The sequence below is a fragment of the Sciurus vulgaris genome (genome assembly GCF_902686455.1).
Source record: "Sciurus vulgaris genome assembly, chromosome: 3".
Taxonomy (NCBI): Eukaryota; Metazoa; Chordata; class Mammalia; order Rodentia; family Sciuridae; genus Sciurus; species Sciurus vulgaris.
This window is the reverse complement of record NC_136463.1, coordinates 163,545,051-163,569,330: the sequence shown is the minus strand read 5'-3', so window position 1 is coordinate 163,569,330 and position 24,280 is coordinate 163,545,051. Positions and strand designations below refer to the sequence as shown.

Genomic DNA, 24,280 nt, shown 5'->3' with positions numbered 1-24,280 from the left:
GCACTGAGATTCAAGTAACTATAGCATTTTCTAGCCTAGTCCTCAGAGTAGAGAATTTTACTATAGGTATTCCTACACTTTGAGTTAAGAATGTTCTGAAATCTGCTAAGAAAATTCAAATTCTAGCTCCCTTATAAGTTCTTCATACTTTTTTCCAAATTAAATCTTTCTACTAACTGTACAGTTCACCCTACTCCTGTAGGGGCAATAATAAAAACAGTGTAATAGAACAAGAAGATTATATAAGAGGAATTAGAAGATCTGCATTCTCTATGAAACTGGAAAAAGGTTTGCACTTTCTTGCTCAAGGATTATGGTAGGAATGAAATGATAGTGTTCTGGACTTTTTAAACTATAATTCATATACATGATGTGGGATGCTCAAAACTGCCTTTTAGCTTGCACTAGTAATGCTAGACACTGAACTCTGTCAAGCATGGGTCTATTCAGGGAAAAATAATCCTGGCTTGATGGAATTTCACCTTCTGCATGTTGGGCTAAGAATAGGGGATAGGAAGTTTGTTTTGTAATGGTACTATCTTAAATAATTCTGTCTTTTCCATATCCTGACTATGAAATAGGAATACCTTAGGCTTTTATGTGTATAGTAAAAGAGAGGACAAAGAGAAGAATTCTAGCAGATATGTGTATGTATGTCTTATTGTGCTCTATTACAGATATGGAGGTGAAACTAAGCTTGAGAAAGCAGTATTAGTTATCAGAGTTATTTTAATTTTAGGCCAATACTTTTCCTCTAAATGGATTTATTAGATTAAACCTTACAAAGTAGACACTGACTGTTTTTTACCATATAAAGTGACTATATGATTGAGACTAATGGTTTGCTCTTTTGTGACTATGATTGGACTTTGGAAATAAATGTTATAATTATACTTATTAAGCAACCACATATGTAACAGCAAGCAATTCAACTAGAGAGGCATGTAAGATTTTTGTCAGATTTATTTTATTAAAAAGTTGAAATTTTTCCTGAGCTGTTTCCTTTTCTAGTCACAAAAGCTTCCTTGGAGTAGCTTTAATCAAATTGTTACTGCTGTAACAATCACAAATCCCCAAATCACATAGACTAAAAACACTATTCCTTCATCCATTTTTCTTGGCATGAAGTTAAGTCATGAATCCTTTGGTTTTTTCAACATTTTTATAAAATTTCTGATTTCTCTACATTGAAGACTATTTAACTCAGACAGCTCACCTTTTTTTCAAGATATAAACTGCCAAATTTTAGAAAACAAAAGCATTTATACAACTGGCCCATATGTGGAATGGACAAATGCAATTGAATGGAAAGAAGAACAATCTAGAGGACAGGAATTCTGATCCTGGCTTTGTCATGCCCTGCTTTGTCATGAACATTTTTGGCCAACTTATTCCTTTTTTCATAGGGCAGTAGTAATCTACGAATAGTTTTCTTGAGAATTTGTGAACACCTAGATGCGGCTTTCCTGTTCTAGACCAAGAAACTAACTTTGGTATGATTATTAATTTTTTACGAAAGCAGATACTAGCTGATATTTCTGTGTTCCTTCAGAATACCTGAATCCTGTGGAGGAGAACCCTTTTGTTTCTCGGCGAAAAAACGGAGACCTTCAAGCTTTGGATAATCCTGAGTATCACAATGCTTCCAGTGGCCCACCCAAGGCAGAGGATGAGTATGTGAACGAGCCTCTGTACCTCAACACCTTTGCCAACACCCTGGGGAATGCTGAGTACCTGAAGAACAACGTTCTGTCTGTGCCAGAGAAGGCCAGGAAAGCGTTTGACAACCCTGACTACTGGAACCACAGCCTGCCTCCCAGGAGCACCCTACAGCACCCAGACTACTTGCAGGAGTACAGCACAAAATATTTTTATAAACAGAATGGACGGATCCGGCCGATCGTGGCAGAGAATCCTGAATACCTCTCTGAGTTCTCGCTGAAGCCAGGCCCTGTGCTGCCTCCTCCACCCTACAGACACCGGAATACTGTGGTGTAAGCTCAGCCCTGGTTCTAAGGGGGAGAGACACGCCCACTCCAATTTCCCCACCCCCTCTCTTTCTCTGGTGGTCTTCCTTCTACCCCCAAGGCCAGTAGTTTTGATACTTCCCAGTGGAAGATATAGAGACACAATGATAATTATTTGCTTATCTGACTTGAGCATAAGAAGGAAGGACTGAAAGAGAAAGACAGGAGGAACCACACTGTTTCTTCATCTCTCTGAATGGGTTGGTTAGAAAAGTCAACAGCTGGAGAAGGACCAGAAAATAAAAGGCAATACTGCCTGCTGTCAAACTAGCTCTTTCTCTCTCTTTCCCTTCCTCCCTCCCTCCCTCCGTTCCTTCCTTCTTCCTTCCTTTCCTTTTTCTATTGCAGATGGTCGAACCACCCATACTATCTGTTCCTTCCTGTAGTAATTGATGAACATATTCAGCATCCCTGGGAATCATTAAGTTTCCATTAGAACAAAAGGATAATCATTTCTGTAACATGATACAAACTGAGATTCAGAATCTAAATATTTTCCTCAATATTTTCTATCCTGGCAAAGAAGAATGACCATCCAGCTTTCATAATTTTTAAATTTCCATTGACTTCATATACAGTAATTTTGTTTTGAAGATTTTTCTAATTTTTTGTGTCTCTTCCTCTTCTTCTCCTTCTCTCACTTCTTTTTTTGCTTTGGCTTTTGTCTTTATATTGGTTACTTCCCAACGTTGGGCTTTAATTTATAATTGTAAAGATATTTTCATCAAAGCTTCTTGATATCATCTTAAAAACATTTTAATATGACGAAATGGCCACTATTTTTAAAATACAATCTTTAAAATTAGAAGGGACAGTCAAGACACTAGTTAAATGCCGCATGGAATCTAGCATTTATGTTTTGCACTATTGCATATATTCTTCCTCCATCCTTTACATTCTTCAGTATTTTCTTATCCTCCAGTTGGTAATCTTAAGAATAGAAGGAATCTAAGAGATAGTTCTATGTGGTTCAAGAAAACTACTGATACTTTCAAGGGTGGTCCAATGGGGAAATCTGTGAACTGGAAGAAACACACTGGATTGGGTATGTCTACCTGGCAGATATTCAGAAATGTAGTTTGCACTTAAGCTATAACTTTATTTGTTATTTTTCTGCACTCCATTTTGGATTTTGAATGAAGCAATATGGAAGAAACCAGCAAATTAACTAATTTAAGTACTTTTTTTGTTTTAAGAGCTAAGATAAAGACAGACTGAGGAAATGCCAAGCGAAGCAAATTAGGATTTCTGGAACAAAATTCAGGGATTACAGTGAGAAAGTGAGCACATTAGCTCCATAGAATATCATGTTTGCCACATAGGGAAATTTGTTCAGTTTGAATATTCCATATGAAGGAATACAAGTAAAAGATTTGTTTGAATTCCATGGAATTTCTAGTATGAGACTCTATTTATATTGAAGAGAAGGTAACTTTGCATAAATTGGAATAACAAGAAGAAAACCACAAATATTCATAACTTGTGGGTAGGTCCTTGGGTCAAAATTTGTAAATAAATGTGAACAGTCTTCTCATGCAATTTTTTTATTCTCCAACACATGAATCTTTTGATATTTCTGCTACTCTTTTTCTTCACAAGCTGCATCCAAGATGTAGAACCATCTGTGACTTTTCATTTTAAAAGAATATCTACTGAGTTAAGATGAGTGACAGAAATAAATGACAGTTTAGTCTCTAATAAAACAGTGCCTCACATTAGTAGGAAAATTGGATATATATCTCTTGTTTTCTGTTTTACATGAAAGTCATTTATATTTTAAAAAATTACTTCTTTCTAATGTCTAAGTATTGGGAGCAAAGGAGATTCAATAACCTAAAGAAAATCAGTTAGACTAAAAATGTCTATTGGTAAAGCAGAGAGAGATTAGAGGGGAAAAATATCTAAGAAAATCTGTTTCTACCTATTTTGAAAAATAAATCTGCTCATCCAAAACCTATTTATTCAACAGATATTTATTTAGAGTTTACTAAAGGCACTATGTAATGTGGGGAACACAGAGATAAATAGAATATCATCCCTGACTTCAAAATTTTGCAGTCAAGATTATTTGGAATGATATTTTAATTTCTCCATGAGTTCAAAGACTCAGATTGCATAGATTATTTTGTGGGTAGTATTCATAAAATCAGATTTTATTTATTTTTTAGTCAAAAGTCTTCTGTGAACTCATTTGGGACATGAATGAAACATCCTTCAAGTTGCTGAAATTGACAAATAGGATAATTTCTATGTTATCCTCCTAACACTGGTCTAAGAAGAGATAGCCTCACTGGCTCATTGGCCTGTTTGGATTCCAACTTCACCATTAAAACAATAGCCCATGATGAATGATCTTTGGTGGAATCCCTTGGAGGTGCTGGGGTTGGTCTCACTCTTAGGAGTGAGGCAAGCTGAAAGAGTGAGGTAAAGGAGGAGAGGGATTAGTGAGATTCCTTGAGTGAAGTTCACCATCACTTTCCCAGGGATGAAGAGCCAGGATGACTCAGGACCACAGCCTATCATCTCAAAGCTCTTCCCCTCCATTCAGAGATGTTTCTAGCAAAAGGGCACCTCATCTCTGTACCTATGAGAATTGAATAAAAACCCCTTTTTCTAGATAAATCTGCATCAAGTCATCACTGAAAGCACTACTTGACCTTTTCATTTACAATATTCATATGACTTTTACCATATGAATGGAAAGCAGAAATCGGCTAATTTGAAGAAGGAAAAAATAATGATCTTTTTCTAACTGTTAAGGTAATAGATATATACTTAGTGTATGTAGCTTCCTTCCTCCTAAAACACAGGACTTACAGTTCATGTAATCTCCCTGTAATCCTTAGAGATTGATGTAAGTATAATTCAAACTGACCTAAAGTGCTTTACAATAGCACTACTCCATCATTCCTTTTGAAAGATTTGTCTCATATGCTTGATTTTCATTGTTTTGGGTTTTCATTTTCATTTTATATTTGTCCCCTAGGAAAACATATTTGACAGTGTATAAGAAGGAGGAACAAAAAGAAAATAAATTTTAACCCAGTACAGTGAAATCTTAAAGCTTGCAAATTGCCTTGGAATATCAGAATCCAGAGGCCAGTGGTATCAATGGAAATATGCAGAATCAATTGTGTAAATTTGAGAAAAATGAATATTAAAATTATACTGATTGCATTTTTTAAATCGCCAAATTTTGTCAATTGAACATATCTTGTATAATCCTATTTTCAGGCACAGAAAAACCTTATAAATGGTTGTTTAAAGAATTAGTTCTTAAGCAGGTGGAAAGAGGTGTCTTCTAAAGCTGAGTAGATCCAGAATCACAAAGCATCTGTGACACAGAGGTACTTAGATGACGTAGCAGTTGTTGGTTTTCCGAATAGTATTAGTGGCAGAATCAGATGGGAGGTTTCCCCCAGAAGCATTTTTGACTAGCATGAAGAACAAAGCAATACTTAAACTCTATTAAAACACAAATCGAAACTAAGAAAATTAACTTCTTAGAGAGGGAAGAATGACCTAGTAGTTGTACCTTGAATTTCTTCCTGGTGTGTCAGTGTCAGGGATGGATGTGGCATGAGGATTATGCTCTTCTCCAATGCTGGGGAAAGATCAGTAGAAGGGCTTTGAGGTTTTGCTGCTCGTGAACTTGGAAAGACAATTAGTGCACTTTGCAAAGTGTCAAAAAGCAAAAGAAACTTAAAATCATGTAAGCCTGACAGGGAAGGATGTAAATACATTTTTTTAGAGCTATCTAACCTTTATTTAAAAACTTGAATTATTCACACACCTGTAGTTGTCGATTATTTAACTAGTATATGTGGTTCCTAAGGTAATAGAAAAGGGGATCATGAAAGCATGTATATAACTGAACAGAATCATGATAATGCTGTAAGATGTAGATTTAGTTAGGTTGTTATCTGATGTCAAGCAATTTTAACATTATTCATTAAATCAAACTAGAAAACTAACCACGAGGTATACTGTAACAAAATAAAATTAAGGATACTAAAAAGTAGGATGTAAAATTAAGTTTGCCATTTAAATTGTTATTTGTGGGGTTTAGCTGAGAGTAGGCATCTATGATTCCAATTTTGCAAACTCTTTAAAGCACTACAATTAAATTTTTTCTAGTTTTCTTATTCCTGTATCACTTTTCAAAGGTATTAAATGTAAAGAGAATTTTATCTTTTGTTTTTCAGTTTGTTTTGCAAACACCACCTTGTAGCATTTAGCAGGTAGATAATGTTGCATGAGTCTTTAAGTAAGAAGTCTTCAAAATGAAATAAAGAGGATGAAAATATTCTATTACCTTATGCAGAGATGAGAGAGAGAGAGAGACAGAGAAATGCTGTCATTTAGAAAACAAACAAAATGTATTTAATCTGTGACATGTCCTTTGTTTTCTCACCAAGACTTTTAACCTCCAAAACCAACAAAGAATTAGTTAACATTTTTTCTCTGACAAATACATGTTAAACCAAACATATTAAATGACTATGTTGTCATTTTTTTTGGACTTTAGATTTTAGACTGATGAGTTCGTATAGGGAAAATGAAAATTCAGATATAACCTTTTAGTTGTTAAAAAGTCAGATAAATCAACTTCAACCGTATATACTCTGGGCACAGCATCCCGCTGTGCCAGGGTTCATGGACTTTGGTGTGTGTCAGGTGAAGGACAGCCTGGTACCTATCGAGGCATATAAAGGCACACTAGTGTCTCCTGCTTGCTATTTGCTCAAGAACAAGTAACAATGCGTGGATGTAGATAATGCATAATTTTAGAAGGTCATTATCAGTAGAGACCTTATTTTCACTGTTACTACAGTGGGGCCAGCTTTTATACTTCTGGGTAGAATTCATACCTTTTTTTCTTTTCTTTTCTTTTTTTATTCTGGAGATACCTTTGCAAAAGGAGTTTTCTCCACGGTTACAAACATGAAGCTATTGTGGGCATCCTGTGGGGCCAGGAGCCCTTGGCTTTGTGTGGGTTAATTTCTTTTAACACCATGGGCTGCTTTGTTCAATTCATTAAAAGAAAAGATTCTCTAAAATAGTAGAAATTCCAGACACTGTTTCCACTGATTTTGTAGAGGGGCAAAATAATAGGATATGTCACTTTTCCAAACTGCTGCCTCATTTCATTCCTAGCCAGGTGATATTTCGGGTAAGAAGAAAAAGCTTCTAGAGTCACATGTTGAAAAGGCTCCAAACCCCAATTTCATGGGGGCATTCACATGGAAAATACTCTTTGACAGTCAGCTTTGCAAGTATATGATTATCTTGTTAGGAATCACAGAAAATTTTATTTCTGTCTGAACTTTAGAGGAAAATAGCACCCTTACTTCTTTCCCCCTCATTGGCACAGCTGCCCCTATTGTCCTCACTTTCTACCACCCTAGTTCAAAGTGGCTCATTAGGATGCTGACCCTCTCTTAAGCCATAGTGGATATCTGGGGTCCCACACCCTGCTCTGCTAAATACTGATGTCGCCTTTGCCCTCATATGCCTGATTTTTCCATAAAAGATGTTACCAATTTGGACACTGTTTAAATTATTTATCAAATAAATTACTGCACAGAGAATACTTTAGGATATTAAAATCGTTTTTCCATGAAGATTAATTCTTTTACTATGTTCTCGAATTTGAGATGAATCAGCCCCAACCTGCATCTCAAAACTCATATACATGCACATGTTCTTCTAGATCTTAGATATACTCTTTCCATAAATCTATATATGTAACTGAGAAGTGGTTTTGCTAGAAAATTAACTTATTTACTTTATTCATCTTATTTTATTTCTAATTGCAAGTATTTTACAGCTGCTATAATTTTTTTTTCAAACGAAGAGTCTTATTATCATATAGGTAAAGGCTTTGGAACATTGAGAACCTCCTGTGACTTTTCTTTGGACCGTGTTATTCATGGAACCAGTTTATAAGGAGTGCAGTTTCACTGTAATGGAAATCCATGTTTTCTGATAGAATGCCATTCTTTCTCTACTTTTGCTGTTTAAGGACATTTCTCTTCTAATGCTCTAGCAAGTGTCCCTGTATCATGAGAAGTGGTTATATTCTTACAAATATACAAATATAGGAAAATAAAGTTTCCTCCCCTTAGGCAATAGTCTTACTTGTCCAAGCCACTTTGCCTTTCCTGCTTTTTTAGCCCTAACGTGTATATGTTTCCCCCAGACCTATAGCCCTTTTGGAGTAAAGCAAATCAGACCTTCTATGTATTGACATAAACCTGGTTTTCAAGTATCATTTGCAGAGTTTTCAGTTAATGGAGGGGTTGTACCTTTTCCCTTAATGTGAGAGTCATTCTCCTGTATATTTCTGGATCTCTCAGGGGCTGGGAGGGGGGAGTGAGGGGACTACAACCATAGCACTCCAAGAACCCTTTTGGAATTACTACAGTAATCAACTACGAAAGTTATTTTCTAAATGTAGATATGTAAGCTGTTCTCTTAAAGTAAGGTACTTTGAAATATGTAGCATAAACTGGTACTGCTGTTAAATGGGTCGATTATTAAACTGAGCAGCTGTGCGAGGGCAGCTAACTTTGAATGCACATCTCACTGGCTGGTGTGTCTACATCTCATACTGTGAGCACCAGGGATTGCACCGTTGCATGTTGAAAATGCATTTTGTCATGGTTTGACTAATCATTCATCTCTATCTTGGACATGATAACAAGATGTTATAATGTAATGAAAATGAGATGAACATATCACAGGATTCATAGCACAAAACAATAAGCCACGTTAAATCTCTCAAACTCTCATCTCGTGCACGCATCAAAGTAGTTGACTAAGGTCAGTTTGGGCAATGAAGGGAGCCACTTTACCGAAAGGCGAGTTGTGTTCATGTCCTTATTTTCTTAACTTGTAAAAGAAAACAAGTCCTCTCTCCTGTTGAAGTATCTTCAAAGGACAGGGGTACAAAAATAACTTGCTGGTAAGCCATCAATGTTTCATTTAAATCCCAGTGTTCAAAGTTAGCTGCCTTTTTGAAATAAACAAACAAAAAATACTACTGTATGTTTGAAAATGTGAATAGTATTTTTATAGCTTGTTAAAGACATGGCTAGTTGCATTTGTAAATAAGGATAATGTTGCTTTGATTTTCTTTTGTGAACATCTTTATTTGGAACATAATTGTCTTTAGGGTTGATTTGTATATAAGTAATTGGCTTGTGATTGTTTCTTTTTTGGTTGGAAGTTATCATTTTGACATGACTCGTGATTCTGTGTTCCGCACTATTGTGACGTGTCCAACCTCTGCACTCGCTTACACAATAGGATATGCCAATTGTGTGTGGTGTAATGTTATTTTAATTTTTTTCTATTTTATCTATGAAGGATTATGCACTTAACACATACTAACTTTTTTAATGTTAGGTATATTTTTAGTATAATTTCCCTTATTCTCTTCTCTCCTCCAGCCCTTCACCCTTTTCCCCTTCCCTCCCCTGATTTCTGTTGTTATTCGAGAATGAGGGAGAAACAGTATTTTAAATTTCTGTAATTAGGCTTTTCAGTTAGTTCTCAAGGATCCTCCTTTGGCTCTTGGGAAAGAATTATACCTGTTCAAGGCAATTATAGAACGCGAACTGCTTTGCCTCATTCCGTACTGATCATCCCAGCTGAACAATTTGAAAACTGTTCTGCCTTTTTGTTACATGAATCTGTCAGAAATATATTTTTAATTTAATATAAATGAAATTCAATAAAATACGAAACAAATGTTCTCTTCTGTGTCAGAAATTTGTTATAAGAAAAACCAGTTGGGGAAGAATAAGGTTTGTTCTGGATTTAATCACCTAAAGATGTGAAAATGGCTTATATTTTTTTACCATATTTATGAATCTCATTAATTATTCCTCAAACCCTTTGGTTGTTTGGACTGTGATCCATTCCATATGCTTTCACCATTCAACACATATGCCTACCAATGTGTGCAGACTACTCATCTGTGCAGACTATCCTTAATTAATTGTGGTTGGTTATTTTGGAATAAAAAAAATCCTAAAATATTTTGTAGGTTGAATCCAAATATTATTAATATTTTTTTCTTCCTTGTTTCAATTTAAAAAATAATGGTCCTGTCAAACCTTTTGTTGTAAAAAATATCAAATGTTAGCACCATGCTTGCAGAGAGGGAGGGAGATCTTAAACAGTCAATCATTTGACTACAATTCTTTGAAATTACTATCTTTGATTATATATGGTTTCAACTGAGTCAGTGGACAAAAAACACATTTTCAATGTAATATATTGGAGTAAATTCTCTTAAACATGTTTAGTTATGGCACTTTAACTAACCTGCTAAGAACACCTCCTACTATTTGCATGGACACACACACAGACTCTCCCTTAGATGTTTTGACCTTTTCATATGAAATCATTGTCATCTCAGTGTTCAGTGTGAGATATGTCAGAGTACGCTGCATTTTAAACCATTGATAGACTAAAATAGAAAAACAACTTGTGTTCCTAATTCTTTAAGGTACAATTGAGATTTCCAGTGGCACCATGCTAGTTTATCGCAATTGTAATAGTGACCAATTACACAGTCCTTTACCATATATAAAAAATACTCGGCATATATTAGATCACTTTGCTTTCTATTACCCTTTTGAAATAAATATTATTGGAAGGGTCCTGGTCATCCATATAAGGAAAATAAAATGAGAAATCTAAAGTCATGCAAACATTAATAACTGGTGTTACATGAGAAGCTGCCTCTTCTGATAAGTAGCATTCTTTCCTCTACTTAGTTAACTACTTCTCTTTCCCTCTCAGATAAAGAGGTACTCATTTTAACAGGAGTATACTTTAGACTAACACTGACCATGGGCAAGATGACCAGTAGTCTTCCTCAGTCCCTTGGCAACTGCTCTTGTAATATAACTAAACATTTTACTCTACTTCCTCAAACTGCGTGGGAGCAACTTATCTACAATGGAGAATCAGATTCTTTTCATTCAAGAAAGATAAATGCAGCATAATCACAAGTACAAAGCTTTTAAATAATGACCATGGAAAAAGCCTTCTGATGAAGCATGGGTTTATAAATCTGCTTGGTAAAGGCAGATTTTATATGTCAGAGAATATTGCAGATAACACCATTTATTTCTGTCAATGTTAGTGTGTTCATTAATGTTAATATAGGTTAAACTTCACGTAAAGTACCAAATTTACAAATAAGTTGGTATATCCTATGGGATTTACTATATGTTAAATTGTCCTTAGAAACTGAAACATAGCAAAGGATATGATTCTTATTGTTTCAGTCAGTTTAGGGTTGCCATGAACAGAAGACCTGAGAAGAACAACTTAGAGGAGGAGAAGTTTATTTTGTTTTATGGTTTCAGAGATTGAGTCTATGGTCAGCTGATTCCATAGGTCTGAACCCAAGGTGATACAGAACATCATGGTAGAAGGACATGGTATAGAAAAGCAGCTCAGAATATGACAACCAGGAAGCAGCAAGATGTCCATTCACCAGAGACAAAATATAAACCCCAAAGTCATACTCCCAGTGATTTGCTTCCTCAAATCACATTCCACCTGCCCAGTTACCACACAATTAATCCATATTAAAATGCTCACAATTTAACCATTTAATTCCTGACCATTCCTACATTGTCTCACACATAAACATATGTGGGACACCTCACATCCAAACCATAACACTGATCCAATATCACATTTTTTTTTAAATAATAATGGTGGAGTAAGGGACTCAGGCAGAGACTGTGATGTATAGTAGAAGTAGAAGATTAAAATGAATGTTAAAATTCAGCCTCTAGGTACTCTCTTCTGCTTTATCCTGAATTTACAATTACAATTGTTTAAGTTTATGTGTGTACATATATATGTATATATATGTTTTTATACAGAATGTATTATACAAAATATTTAAACATATTTATGTTTTGCAAAACTTTATACAAAATCTCTATTTTCAAGCTCTTTCAACATAAGCCCCAAGATATATATATCAAACTGCAAGCTACTCTCATAAAACTGTAGGCTGAGCAGGTGCGTAGTTAGCTAATTGTATTTCCCTCCACAGTATTATCAAGCTACATGATAAACCATGGGGAGCAAAGCCACTAGACAACCATCTTAAGATTAGAAACAGAAGACTGTCACCCAGATAGCAATTTTAAAGCTATAAACAGAACAATTCACCACAAGATAGCAATCAGGAGACTGTAAACCAAATGGTACACAGGAGACATGTGAATATTGGCATACCTGCTTTTGCAAGCTACCCATAGGTTTTTAAAAGAAAAATACCCCTCTTGAAAACTATTTGACCTATTTCTACTTCCTTATCTTTCCAAGATAAGTTGGGAGTTCTACAAAATAATACAAAGATTGCTGACTCTTTGACAAATAGGAAAACAAAGCTTTTGAGCAATCAAAACATATTCTATTAGCTACCCACTGATTCCTACTACAAAAGGCACATAGATACACAAAAGACAGAAGATCAGATCTTAACATCACCTTCCAGTTAACTTAAACATTGTATTTTTATGTCCTCTTCTTCCAGGTATCCAGGGACTTTGGGACTTTGCATTACAGTGCATGCAACTATTATGCTTATGTGGATTTCTAGCCACCACTTCCATGACAGCATTAAAATAATAACAGATTGGTTGGATGTTTTCCATATGCTGGCTTTCTGTATGAGTCATTTCATTTGATGTTCACTATTATCTATTAATTAATTTCTATTTTTTTCTTCTTTTCAAAAATGAGGAAAGTAGAATTTTAGAAAGATTAAAAAAGTTGATCAAAACCTAACAAAAATATGTCAGAGATACAAATTTGCTTGACATTAAAATCCTTTATCCCTTAAGATTGTGGTTACTTTACAATATCAATAATGATGTGGCAGCTGTGCTTTACTTCAGAAATTTAAATTTAAATGTGCAAAAAATATACTTTTATATTTTTTCATAACAAAATTTAGTGTCTTTCCCAAATCTCTAGATTACCCAAGAGTAGAAAATATGAACTGAGCAATTAAGAATTTTTCAGAATCATACAATTAAGAATTATATTTAGACAATTGATGGTTTCAGGGCCAATATTACTAAGGATTGACAAGGTTTTGTAGTGATGATAAATTAACCCTGGTTCATCATAGAAAAACTTATTTCTACTATGGGTCTGACAGCTTCCTTCTGCATGATACCTTAGGAGAGCAGACTACTTAATTTGACTCATCTTTCTAAACACTACCTCCTTAATGATCACAACAGAGAAAAGAAGGTTGGCAGGTCAAAGAGGGGCTTTTTACTCCATGACCCAGGAATCACACATCACTTCTGCTCATAATTTCTTGGTTAAAACTAACCTCCTGCTACTACTCAGAATCAAAGTACAGAAGCACATGGGTATTGAATGAAAGTAAGCTTGTCTGTCAAGTGACTGATATAGCATTATGACAATAAAGGGAAATGTGTTCTCCTTGCCCATGTCTAATATTGAAATATTCTCAGATTATTAGTAGTTTTCACTATGCTATGCTGACTTTCTTTGACATATCTGCATGCCCATCTGGTACCCAGTCATTTGGTCTAATGCACACCTTCTACTCATATGCCCTTACTGTAAATATGGTACTCAGTCCCTCTTGCATACCCCTGAATTTTCTAAGAGTAAACAGCAAAGTTTTCTTGTTCCCATTACTTCTAGGCTATGAAAACTTGGTTCTACAACTTGTGGCTCTTGTTACTCCCATTCCAAGGACAAGTAAAATTCTGTGTGGCTACATTTCAAGATTCCAGCAGAAAACAGGGAATAGTTTGTATTTCCAAGCTTAATCTAGGGGAGGTACAGGAAAAAGTCATATGTTCATTGACACTCAATGGACTCTGTCATTTTCTTCTTCATCATAATTCTTCCTCTCCAGATCATTGATTGAAGAGTGGGTGTGATGTGGGGAAGGAATATTTTGAAGAATGGCATAAATCTAATCACCAATGTCCAAACAGTAATTTAAAAGCTAAAATTTGGCCAGTTTTCTTTTTCTAGTTCTGCTTCCCATGGATCTGAAGAGGAATTCATCATCTGTATAATTATTATGGGAGGAGGAAAATAACTCTGTACTGGGTGGTATATAAAGTAAATCACAAGCATTTTTTCACTTAATGTTTTGTGAATTGTAAGGTAAGAGTTGCACTTTAGCATATATTGCATTCTGATGATGGTAGGGCATAATAAAATGACCCAAAAAGATGAAAGCAGAAAGCTTTATTACCTAATAATGCTGAGAGGACTGCCACACAGGGCCATGCAAGGGTTTGCATCCAAGGTAAAGGGTATCAACAAGCTAGAACTGTGGAGCAGCCTTTGTTTGGCAAACTGAGGGGTCAGATGGCTAGGTTTAGAGGGTTTTCTGTGGACTGAGAAACTTGAATGATCCATAGCCCAAGGAGGAAGGGGCTGTGCCTATATCTTGGTTTGCTGGACCTCTTGCAGTTGGGGTATATGTTTTGTGACCCAGGAATGTTAGAATATTATTAGGGAAGCATTGTCCTCAAAGAAGCACTAAGAGCTTCTAACCATAGTCTCAAATTGGGTCAGGACAGCAGTTGTGAAATATTTTATTACAAGCTATCATGATTCCTTCTTTGTGGCTAGAGTAATTGAAATTGGAAAGTATTAAGTCACTTAGATAAAATTGATACCACTGGTGATGAAAACCAATCAGGGCCAAGTTCCATTTTCCCAGATGTGATGACGGGACATCTGAGAAACACTGAGGCAAGAGTAGAAAGCAAGTTTATTTAAATGATAGAACAGAGATAGACTTCTCCACAGGGAAGGGGCCCAAGAGCTAGATATCTAAAGAAGTGGGGGCATCCAGCCTGTTTTGTACATTTTAGATTTCCTTTGCTCTAAGAGTCTCCTTCTCTCCTTATCTTGCCTCTCTCCTTTCCCCATCCTGTGTACATGATCAAAAAGTAAGTCAAAAGGTAGGGTGATCCAGGCAGGACGGTGGCAGCCCAGGAGGTATTAATGAACAACTCCTACAATTCCCTTCAGGGAGGAACAATTCCTGGAGCAGGTTAATTTAACAACAGGTTGAAGGAGGAAAGGAAGTGCTTTGGAGATACCAGCATTTGATTTCCTCTTCTTTCCAACTTGCCCCCATTTTCCCAATTGGACCCAATTATTTATTATCTATATTGACTACCTTTTGTCCCTCAGCTTCAGTCCCCCCTCTGAGAATGCAACTCTACTGCTGTTAGAGGAAAAGTGGGTGATGGCCACTGTGGCTGCCTCTTCACTCCTTGAGTACTATCTGCCAGGTTAGGTCAAGGTTTTGCTGACAATGTGGCTTCTTTGGAAGCATCAGGGATGTCTCCCTTCTCTAGGGACCCTCCTCTTTGCGGCACATACATTGGTCAGCTTTCTGTTCTCCAGGGTCTCGATGATCTCCCAAATCAGGAGGTCATGTGGCCCAAAGTTGTGAAACACTTTGAGAAGGTCCCTTATTTTCTGGGTTCAAGCTGAGGGCAAGAGCCAAATATTAGCTATTTTCTTTCTTGGTCCACTTATTCTTTAACTGTAATCTCTGTGCTTTGGGCTTAAACACTGCAAGTCAGGTTCAGCAGTCTTAAAATAAGAGTACTGAATTTTGACTTTAATGTCTATTACTTTACAGTTATTTACAACTTTTATTTAATTGGAGTCTAATTAGCACTGGATGTTAATTTTATATCCTGTCTGTCCTGTAGATGAGACCTATTACCTCAAATTAATTTAGGTTGTTATATTGAAAGTTGTATTTCTGTGGGCACTAATAGGTAACAGTTAAAGTTTACAAGAAAAATACAAAATGAAATTAACAAGAGTAAAAACATATTAAGTTTGTAATAATAGGTATGAATCAAAAACACAATTTCCATAATCCCAAACTTTTACTTTAAACCTTAAAGAATACCATCTTGGTAAAATGTTCTGTTAAACCTTATGCATTAAAGACTTGTATAACTCAAAGTTATGAATATAATGATATTAAGAAGTCAATAATAGCACCACAGTTACACCAATGTTTTAATATTAACCAAGTTTAATATGTAAAGAAAATTTAGACCCTGTAATGTAAGGTAATACTCTAAAATAATAATTATTGTTTAACCAGAGTTGTACAAACCCTAATTCCTTTAAGACCAGTTATTATAAAGAATAAAACTCAAAGACACAAGAAATTATCTTGATAGATAAGAGTGAATTAATGTTTTAAGAAATCTTTGTTATTCCAAAACATAGATTAAACTTTGGTTTATAACAGTACATTAATATTTGACCTTAGGGAAAAACCTTGAATAGCATTAATTAATTATGTTAATTATATATATAAAACCAACTTAGTTACACACATGTATTTTTTGAAATTTACTCTCCACAACACTTTGCAACTTACTTAGATATTTTACTTCATCACAGAAAAGACTTTCTCATCCAGAAACGTTTCTTTTCCTTCTACTTTCCATATTAAAATGTATTCCATACCTAGAACCTTCTTGTATCTCTTTCCTGGTTGTTAACCCCTTTTTAAATTCACACTCTGAAACAACCCTTATAAATTTCTGAATTTAGACAAATTATTCCAATTTAATAAGATGAAATACTTTTATGTTTTTATGGTACTTTAACTGAAACCTAACTGAAACCTCTTATACTCTTTGCATATAAATTACAACTGTTAGAACTTTAACTCTTAGTAACCTTGCTTCAGGAAAGACAAAGACATAGAGCAATTTTAAACCTTTTTCATTTGCCCAGTTATGAAAACACATATAATGTTATTTCATGGAATTTTAAGTTAAGAATACTTGATTTTATATTTAGCAGTTGAGGTTTTAGCATTTTAACTTTCTAAATTAATCAGATGTTTCTAACAAACACATTTATGAAGATTTGTCCCCTTCATGTTGACTCTAATTTACCCATTTGTAACTGTAAAAAACAAGATATCAGACAAGTGTAGTTAACAGTGTTAGCCATCTCTTCCTTGTTGAATAAAAATCCTAGAAGCAATGGATATTACATTCTATACATTTTATAGAAACCAACATCCTGTAAATTGCCTGAACACCTAGAAAAACTTGTGATATAGTAATTTAAAAAACATCTTTATTCTTGTCTTTTTTCTAATTGAACCTCTTGAATCTCTTGATTCTTTTTGAATCGCTTGAATTAAAGGTATTTGGAGCCACTCTGCTTTTAAGTTTAACTTAAGATTGCTCATTTATCTCTATGCCAATTTTGATACCATGTATATGATATATGGACACAAGCTCATATTGAGACTTAACAACATAAAAGGTGTTTACACATACACAAAACAATTAAGAAACAAAGACCTTGTTGCTGTTTGTAGGTAGATCTCCACTGTAATGCTACAGATGTTTATTAAAGCCTCTATTAGATTTATTTCCAAAATCAATAAGTCTACATCCTACTTAGGATACTATAGGAGGAAATTTCCCTAATGTATTTGAAAACTAACCCTTGAAAATTTACCTCTTAACAATGACAAAGTGTAAAATCTCTATAGTTAGATAAAATAACACAGATTATAAAAATATATTAATCTAGGCTTGCAGGATGAAAATGTGAATTTGCCATAAAACTATGAGCTCAAAAATGTAGAATTAAAATAGAAAAAAAGAAAAACAAGAGTTTAAAAAAAATTACATAGCCATTAATCACTCTAAGAAAGCAGCATACAGTTCACTCTTTGCTTCAGATTAGAGTCAGTTCAGATATTGAGAGAATAAGAGAGAGTCCTGAAGTACTTAGGTAAAGATTCTCAAGGTAAAGAAGAATTGACCATTTCATTTTCTCTCCCTGTGCTGCAGCCAGCCCCTTAGGTCTCACAAGAAGCTGGGATTTAATAGTGACAAAATAACACTTTTTTTTATTAGGTCCCAAGTTGATTCCCTGCGGTTCCTGCAAGTCCACCAGGCCTCTGCAATTTACATTTCACTACAAGCCTTGGTGAGACAGATATCTGGCAGAAACAAGTGAGGCTTCAGTTTTGAACAGAGAGCGTTTTAACTATTTTTTCACTTCCCCAGTTGTAGTCAGGCCAGGTTTGGATGCGGAAAATTAAGAGACATCATCTCCCATTACTTTTGAGGACAAGGCTCCCTTCTCTGAACAACATGAACATGAACCATGAACAGAGCAAAAGACAACAGGATCCATGAGTACCCGCACTGAGGAGCTGTCTCTCTGACTGAGGGACATCTCCCTGATACTGGAGCCTCTAGCATTAACAGTTTACACCCCTCCCCCCGTGTATGATCTCTGGATTTAACTGCTGCCTTACTGGTTTGGTATGACCCATGTGCCTTTTCATGGGTGACCTTGAAAAAGAAGCAAGCCTCTGGATTATCCACCTTTACTGTGTGACTAGTGATTCCCTGGGAGAACAGGAGACCCTGTTTGAAATGAATCTTGATCTGTCTATGTTGAGCTGCCCATTAATTAATGAACTTTGGGTAGGAGAAATTTGACCTCACTTAGAATGGGGATCATAGCTGAGTCTAATTTACATTTTGGTACAATTTGGGTTTTTTAAACAAGGTAAGAATGTCAGACTATTTCCTTCCCTTTTACAGAACAGGCTGAGCTGTAGAATGGTATTAAAATTTATATTTCCCCCTGATGGTCATGATTCTCTATTAGATACAGAATTGGTATTAAGACCATGCTTGGTGGCAGTAGAACACTAGGGGTAAAAACTGGAAGAAAGAGTTTATGCTCACTGTGGACCAAAAGAATCTTCAGAGGGCTATGGATGTAAATGGTATAAATCTCCCTTTTTGTAGTCTTAAGAAGCTAGCAAGTCATGGAGGAAAAACAATAGGGAGAATTTCTAAGGGCTTGTGAAGACTGTGTACAAAGGGAACCCAGGCAATTTCTAAGAACCATTCTATGCCCCCATCTCAACCCTAGAGTCTGAACAGCCCTGATCTGTGAGGGGAGGACAGTGCTCTGGAGGGATGAGTAGGAGAGTGCAGGATGGTCCATCAGGAAGCAAAAAGGTTATTGACCCTTTTGCTCAATGCAGTTTATTGGCCGATCATCATATAAACCCCACTGGGGCCATCAGGAGAGGAGTCAGGTGAAGGAATCTTTTGGGTTCACCTGGGAATGCCCCAGGTCAAAACTCCACAGTTGTTCCAACCCTTTGTCCACCTCCACAAATCCAAAGATGGTCTGGGATTAGAGACACTGTATACTCACCCAAATGCTCTTCAAGTCTGGATAGGATAGGCAGCAGAACACAGCATGCCTGTGACCCACAAAACAGGTGATTTGGAACTGCCTGGGCTGGGAATCCTCTCACTGATATCTTATAGAATGGCAGCTGCACTAACTGCATTTAATTAACCAATGGATGCCCATTATTGTTCTCCAGAAAGAAAGAGACAGAAAGATGCACCTCAGACAGATGTGGGATGCATGTAAAAAAAACTTACTTTGTTAATGATTTAGGTGGGACCTTCAAATGTGATACCCTGGCAATGAAAATTAATCAGGGCCAAGTTCCACTTCCTTAGATGTGAAGATTGAACACCCGAGAAACACCAAGGGAAGGGTAGAAAGCAAGTTTTATTTAAAGGATAGAACAGAGATAGACTTCTGCACAGGGAAGGGGTCCTAGAGCTGGATATCCAAAGAAGTGGGGGCATCCTGTCCCTGTTATCCATTTCAGATTTCCTTTGCTCTAAGGCTATCCTTCTCCCCTTATCTTGCCTCTCTTCCTTCCCCATCTTGTGTACATGATCAAAAGGTGGGCCAAAAGGTAGGGTGATCCAGGCAGCAAGGAGCCCAGGAGGCCTTAATTAGCAACTCCTACAACTCCCTTCAGGGAGGAACAATTCCTAGGGCAGGTTAACTTATTAAGAGGTGTGTGTGTGGTGGTGGGGGACAGGTAGTGGAGTGCTTTGGTGATGTCAGCATTTGATTTCCTTTCCTTTCCAACCAGCCCACATTTTCTCAATCAGAACCAATTATTTATTATCTACATTGACTGCCTTTTCTCCTCTGGCTCCAAAATCACAGATGTTGTCAGCCATGTGATTAGAATTGTAGTCAAGGCCCATTAGGGTCTTGGCGATCCTGCCTCTTAAACAGACCTGTTCTCCTGCACACTCTTCAGTCGTCTTTCTTTCACTGTTTACTTTGGACCCTTCCTCTCAGTCTTGCACACTGTCATTTTCATGACTAGGAGGAGAGGCCATGTGCTCAGATTCTGGGCTTTCACTTCTCCACGCTCCCACGGCCCATACTTCCTTTCTCTTGGCTTATTCTGATTTTCAAAATATTGATTATTGGTAAGTACTTGTCCTCTGGAGTTTCAGGGATGGGAAAGGAAGTGTCTGGAGAGGAAAGAGAATAGCAGATCTTATGTTGTTTAAAATCAAATAAAAGATATTTTAAAATAAACCTTTCTATTAATAATATAAGCATTATGCTCCATTGATATTGTAATTCTGATAAAAGAGCATATTAATATCTCTGTGTGAGGTATAATGTCTTTATAGAGCAATTTTAAAAGCATTTTATAGTTAACAATAGGAATATAATTGCTTAACATTCAACAAAAAATGATTGGCCTCACTCCTGGTTTATGCTGGATTCCCCCTAACCCTCAGTGAATGATAGATCAAGGAGTGCTCACCCTAAGGCATTTCATGCTCTGATCCTCTGATGGGTCAACTTTACTATTATATGACAAATAACAAATTTGTTCTAGAGTTTTCTAATTTTATGAACTACCATGAAAATTGTATAGGTGGAAAGAATAGATAATGAAAAATATTGACATCTTTCTTTCAGAGCAGAAAAGATTTTAACATTGATCTGGATTGAACTAGAATTCCCACAAAGTTTAGTAACGGTCCTGCAAGCATTGTCAAAGAACAGATAACAAGGTACTAATCAGATGCTCTGCCCTTTCCTGCCTATTCTGATCTTTAAACTGAAGAAAGAAAATACTTGAAGATAGAGTCTGATACTCGCAACCAGGGGAATATGATGAAAGCAATCAAAAGTTTCTTGGAATGAAGATGATTGGTCACCTGGAAATATTAAGTCAACTAAAATAAAATAATTTCAAATGAATTTTTATTCTTCAAGATATATATTTTGAAACATGCTAGAGTACTTAGTTTTTCTTTTTTAGTATCCTAAAAATATTAAATTTATTTAAGAGGAGTAATTATTGATCATATTCAACATTCAATAGTGAATGATTGTTATTGTCATCTGATTCATACATTTCAAATTCTAAGTGTCCAAGAAATCTAAATACTTAAAATATTTATTTGTTCTCTCAGCTATAGGTGTGGTCCTAGATAAGGGGCATGAGAATAGCCTGAGGGCAAAAATCAAACATATAAAAAAGGAAGTTGTTGATTTTCCAGTTGGTAGATTCATAACAACAGCAGCAAAATGTTATGGTGCCACCAGAGTCTTATACCTAAAAACTAGTACATAAAATTCCAAAACAACTTGGAGTTTAACAAATGATAAATGATCTAAAAATCGTTTCCTGGGAGGAAAAAGCTGAAAAATGGATGTAGAGCCAGAGACAAGGGCTGAGGAGGGGATTAATAATTCTTCAGGTATGACAAGCCATTGAGTGACAGTGACATCAGTGACTAAAGTTTCTAATTAAATTGCCCCAAATCAAGTGACATCAAAGGGCCAAAAGAAGGAAAGCAGCCACTAGGAAGATAAGTGCTTTGGATTCTTTCTGTTTGTTTTCTCTGTAGCCACCATGTTCACGGTCTCCTGCCTGAAGCCCTCTCTGGCATTATCTCTTGTATTCAGAAATCTCACCATTGTTTATATGGCTCTCTAGTTCACATTAGTAGTGTTTTGCTGCAAAAGTTCTTAGCAAGGTCTTTGGCTTTGGGTAATGTGCAAGTCACAAGCCCAAATGGTGAGGAGGACTTTGAAGTGAGCCTTTTAAATTCAGTAGTTCAGCAAGATTGTTACACAGATGAACCCCAGGAAGGGTCAAATGTTATACTGGAAAGGTAACAAGGCCTACGTCCATGGTCCAGGTGTTGTGGATGGAACACAGAGCTTATTTTGAGGGATTCACACTAGCAACCTTGCTTATTGTTTTTCTAGATAGATTCAAAAGACACAAAATTAGTAATATTCACAGCAAAGGTTTGTTACAGCAAAAGAAACAGGGCAGCAGGAAAAAAAATATGCATTAGAAAGTGTTCAGAGAAATCAGGTGAAAGTTTTCAAGTCCTCCCCTTTCTGTGATCCCAGAATGTGGTTTTCCTTCATGCTGGGAACAGCAAATAAGGAAGCAAAGTGTCTCTGTCCAGGGAGGCTGCTCCAGTTTTAGGGTCCAGGGTTTACATGGAGGACTGATCATGTCAGTAGATCCTGCTTTGCAACCACCCATGGTAACTGAACTTCCAATCTCAAGGGGGAAACCAGGAACATCATCAATCTTGATGATCATGTAAATTAATCCTTACAAGTCTTAACAAGTTGGTACAGCAGGCCTGATTGCTTCAGGTATACATAACAACATTCTTAATTAGTAACACAGAGAGCATTCTGTGGGCCACATCCCCACATCCCCAGGGCTAATCAAGGGTTAATCATGATTCCAGATTCCCCAGGGGACATGCTATGATTGAGCAACCAAATCTAATGTGCTCTTTCCTCACATTTGTGTCCATTTGTTTTGAAGAAGGCTGGAGTTGTAATCCAGTGATTACCCCGCCCCACATCTGCAACCCCAGGATTGAGGAAGAAAGTGGGAGCATCGTCATTTTCTTTTTTAAAATCAATTTTATTTTGGTACTGTGAATTGAACCCAGGGCACTCAACCACTGAACCACAATCCCAGCCCTTTTTCATATTTTTATTTACAGACAGCGTCTTATTGAGTTGCTTAGGGACTCACTACATTGCTGAGCCTGGCTTTGAACTCCCAATCCTCCTGCCTCAGTCTCCTGAGCCACTGGGATTACAGGTGTGCATCACTGTGCCTGGCAATCTCTTGATGTTTTAAAACTTGGAGATTCTAGCTGCGTGAGGGTAGTGAACTGGAGAAAGCTGCTATAGGGAGCTGCTTTGTTTTAAAGGGTGGGTGAGGACAGCAGGCTGAGTTTTCACTGAGCTCCTTAAAGAAAGAGACAGTAAAGTTGCCTCTTCTAGCCTTGTTGGGGATGCCAGAAAGTCAGTAGGTATAGTGCAAATCCAGTATTTTAGTCATCATGGGCAAATTATTTTAAAAATACTTCAGTTTTTACTGTACAAGCAATATATATCTATTGGAGAAAATGAGAAAACACAGAGAATAAAAATTAAAAATAATGATCTTATGAGATTGTGTCAAATGCAAAATCCTAAACCCATCCAGAGTATTTTCTAACTGTTATATGTTTTATTAACTGCCTTTTCCCTCTTAAAACTTCATGAATAGTCCGTGCATAATCTTTTAAAGTTTATTATTTCTAATAGTTTGATATTCTATTGTGTAGAAGTATATTTTCAACAATTTTTTTTTTTTTTCTAAGACTGTTTCTCAGTCTTCTCATGTACATCACATTTTCTTAAGACAAATTCCTAGATGTAAAATTTTTGGAGTCAATCAAACTATACATATTGAGGGGAATTTATCTCAATTTATGTGTCTCTTTGGAAGATCTTTTTGGGCAACCTCAGAGTCATTTAGAACAAACCAAAAACCCACAGGGGACCAATTTCAACAGTTAAGTTTTTAGAACTCCACGTGCAAGTGTTACTAGGAATGTTGACTTTGCGCTCTCTTCTCACAGAGACAATGTTTTGATTTCAAATGAGACCTGGGGGATTTCTCTATAAAGAGGCACTTCCTTATCTCACTTGGTGACATGCTTCCCTAGTGACACTGATGTTGATTCTTATAAAGTTTTTTTTTCCCCCTTGCATAAAACAAGTGAATAGGAATGGATTATTAGGAAAAAACTGATCTGAAATCTGAGGCCAAGATGCTGTTGCACATGAAGTTGTCACATAGATAATGAAACTACACAAATATCTTTGCCTGATTTTCATTACCTTATACCATAAATAGTAGCTCCAGGTTTGCATTCATTTTCTGTTAAGACCTTGTAGTTCTCTTTTAGGGGATTTGAAATACTTCCCTTTCATATTCTTTTCATATATCTTAAAGA

General features: G+C 36.1%; 1 protein-coding gene across 1 annotated transcript in view; it reads left to right on the top strand.

Annotated features, from left to right (window-relative positions):
* ERBB4 (erb-b2 receptor tyrosine kinase 4) overlaps window positions 1–9,786 on the top strand; it is a 1,167,248-nt gene extending 1,157,462 nt beyond the window's left edge. Inside the window, 1 exon segment of the mRNA XM_079135547.1 lies at window positions 1,553–9,786. Within this exon segment, the coding sequence (XP_078991673.1) occupies window positions 1,553–1,998 (446 nt within the window). The 3' untranslated portion in view covers window positions 1,999–9,786.
* The last annotated feature ends 14,494 nt before the right edge of the window (window positions 9,787–24,280 follow it).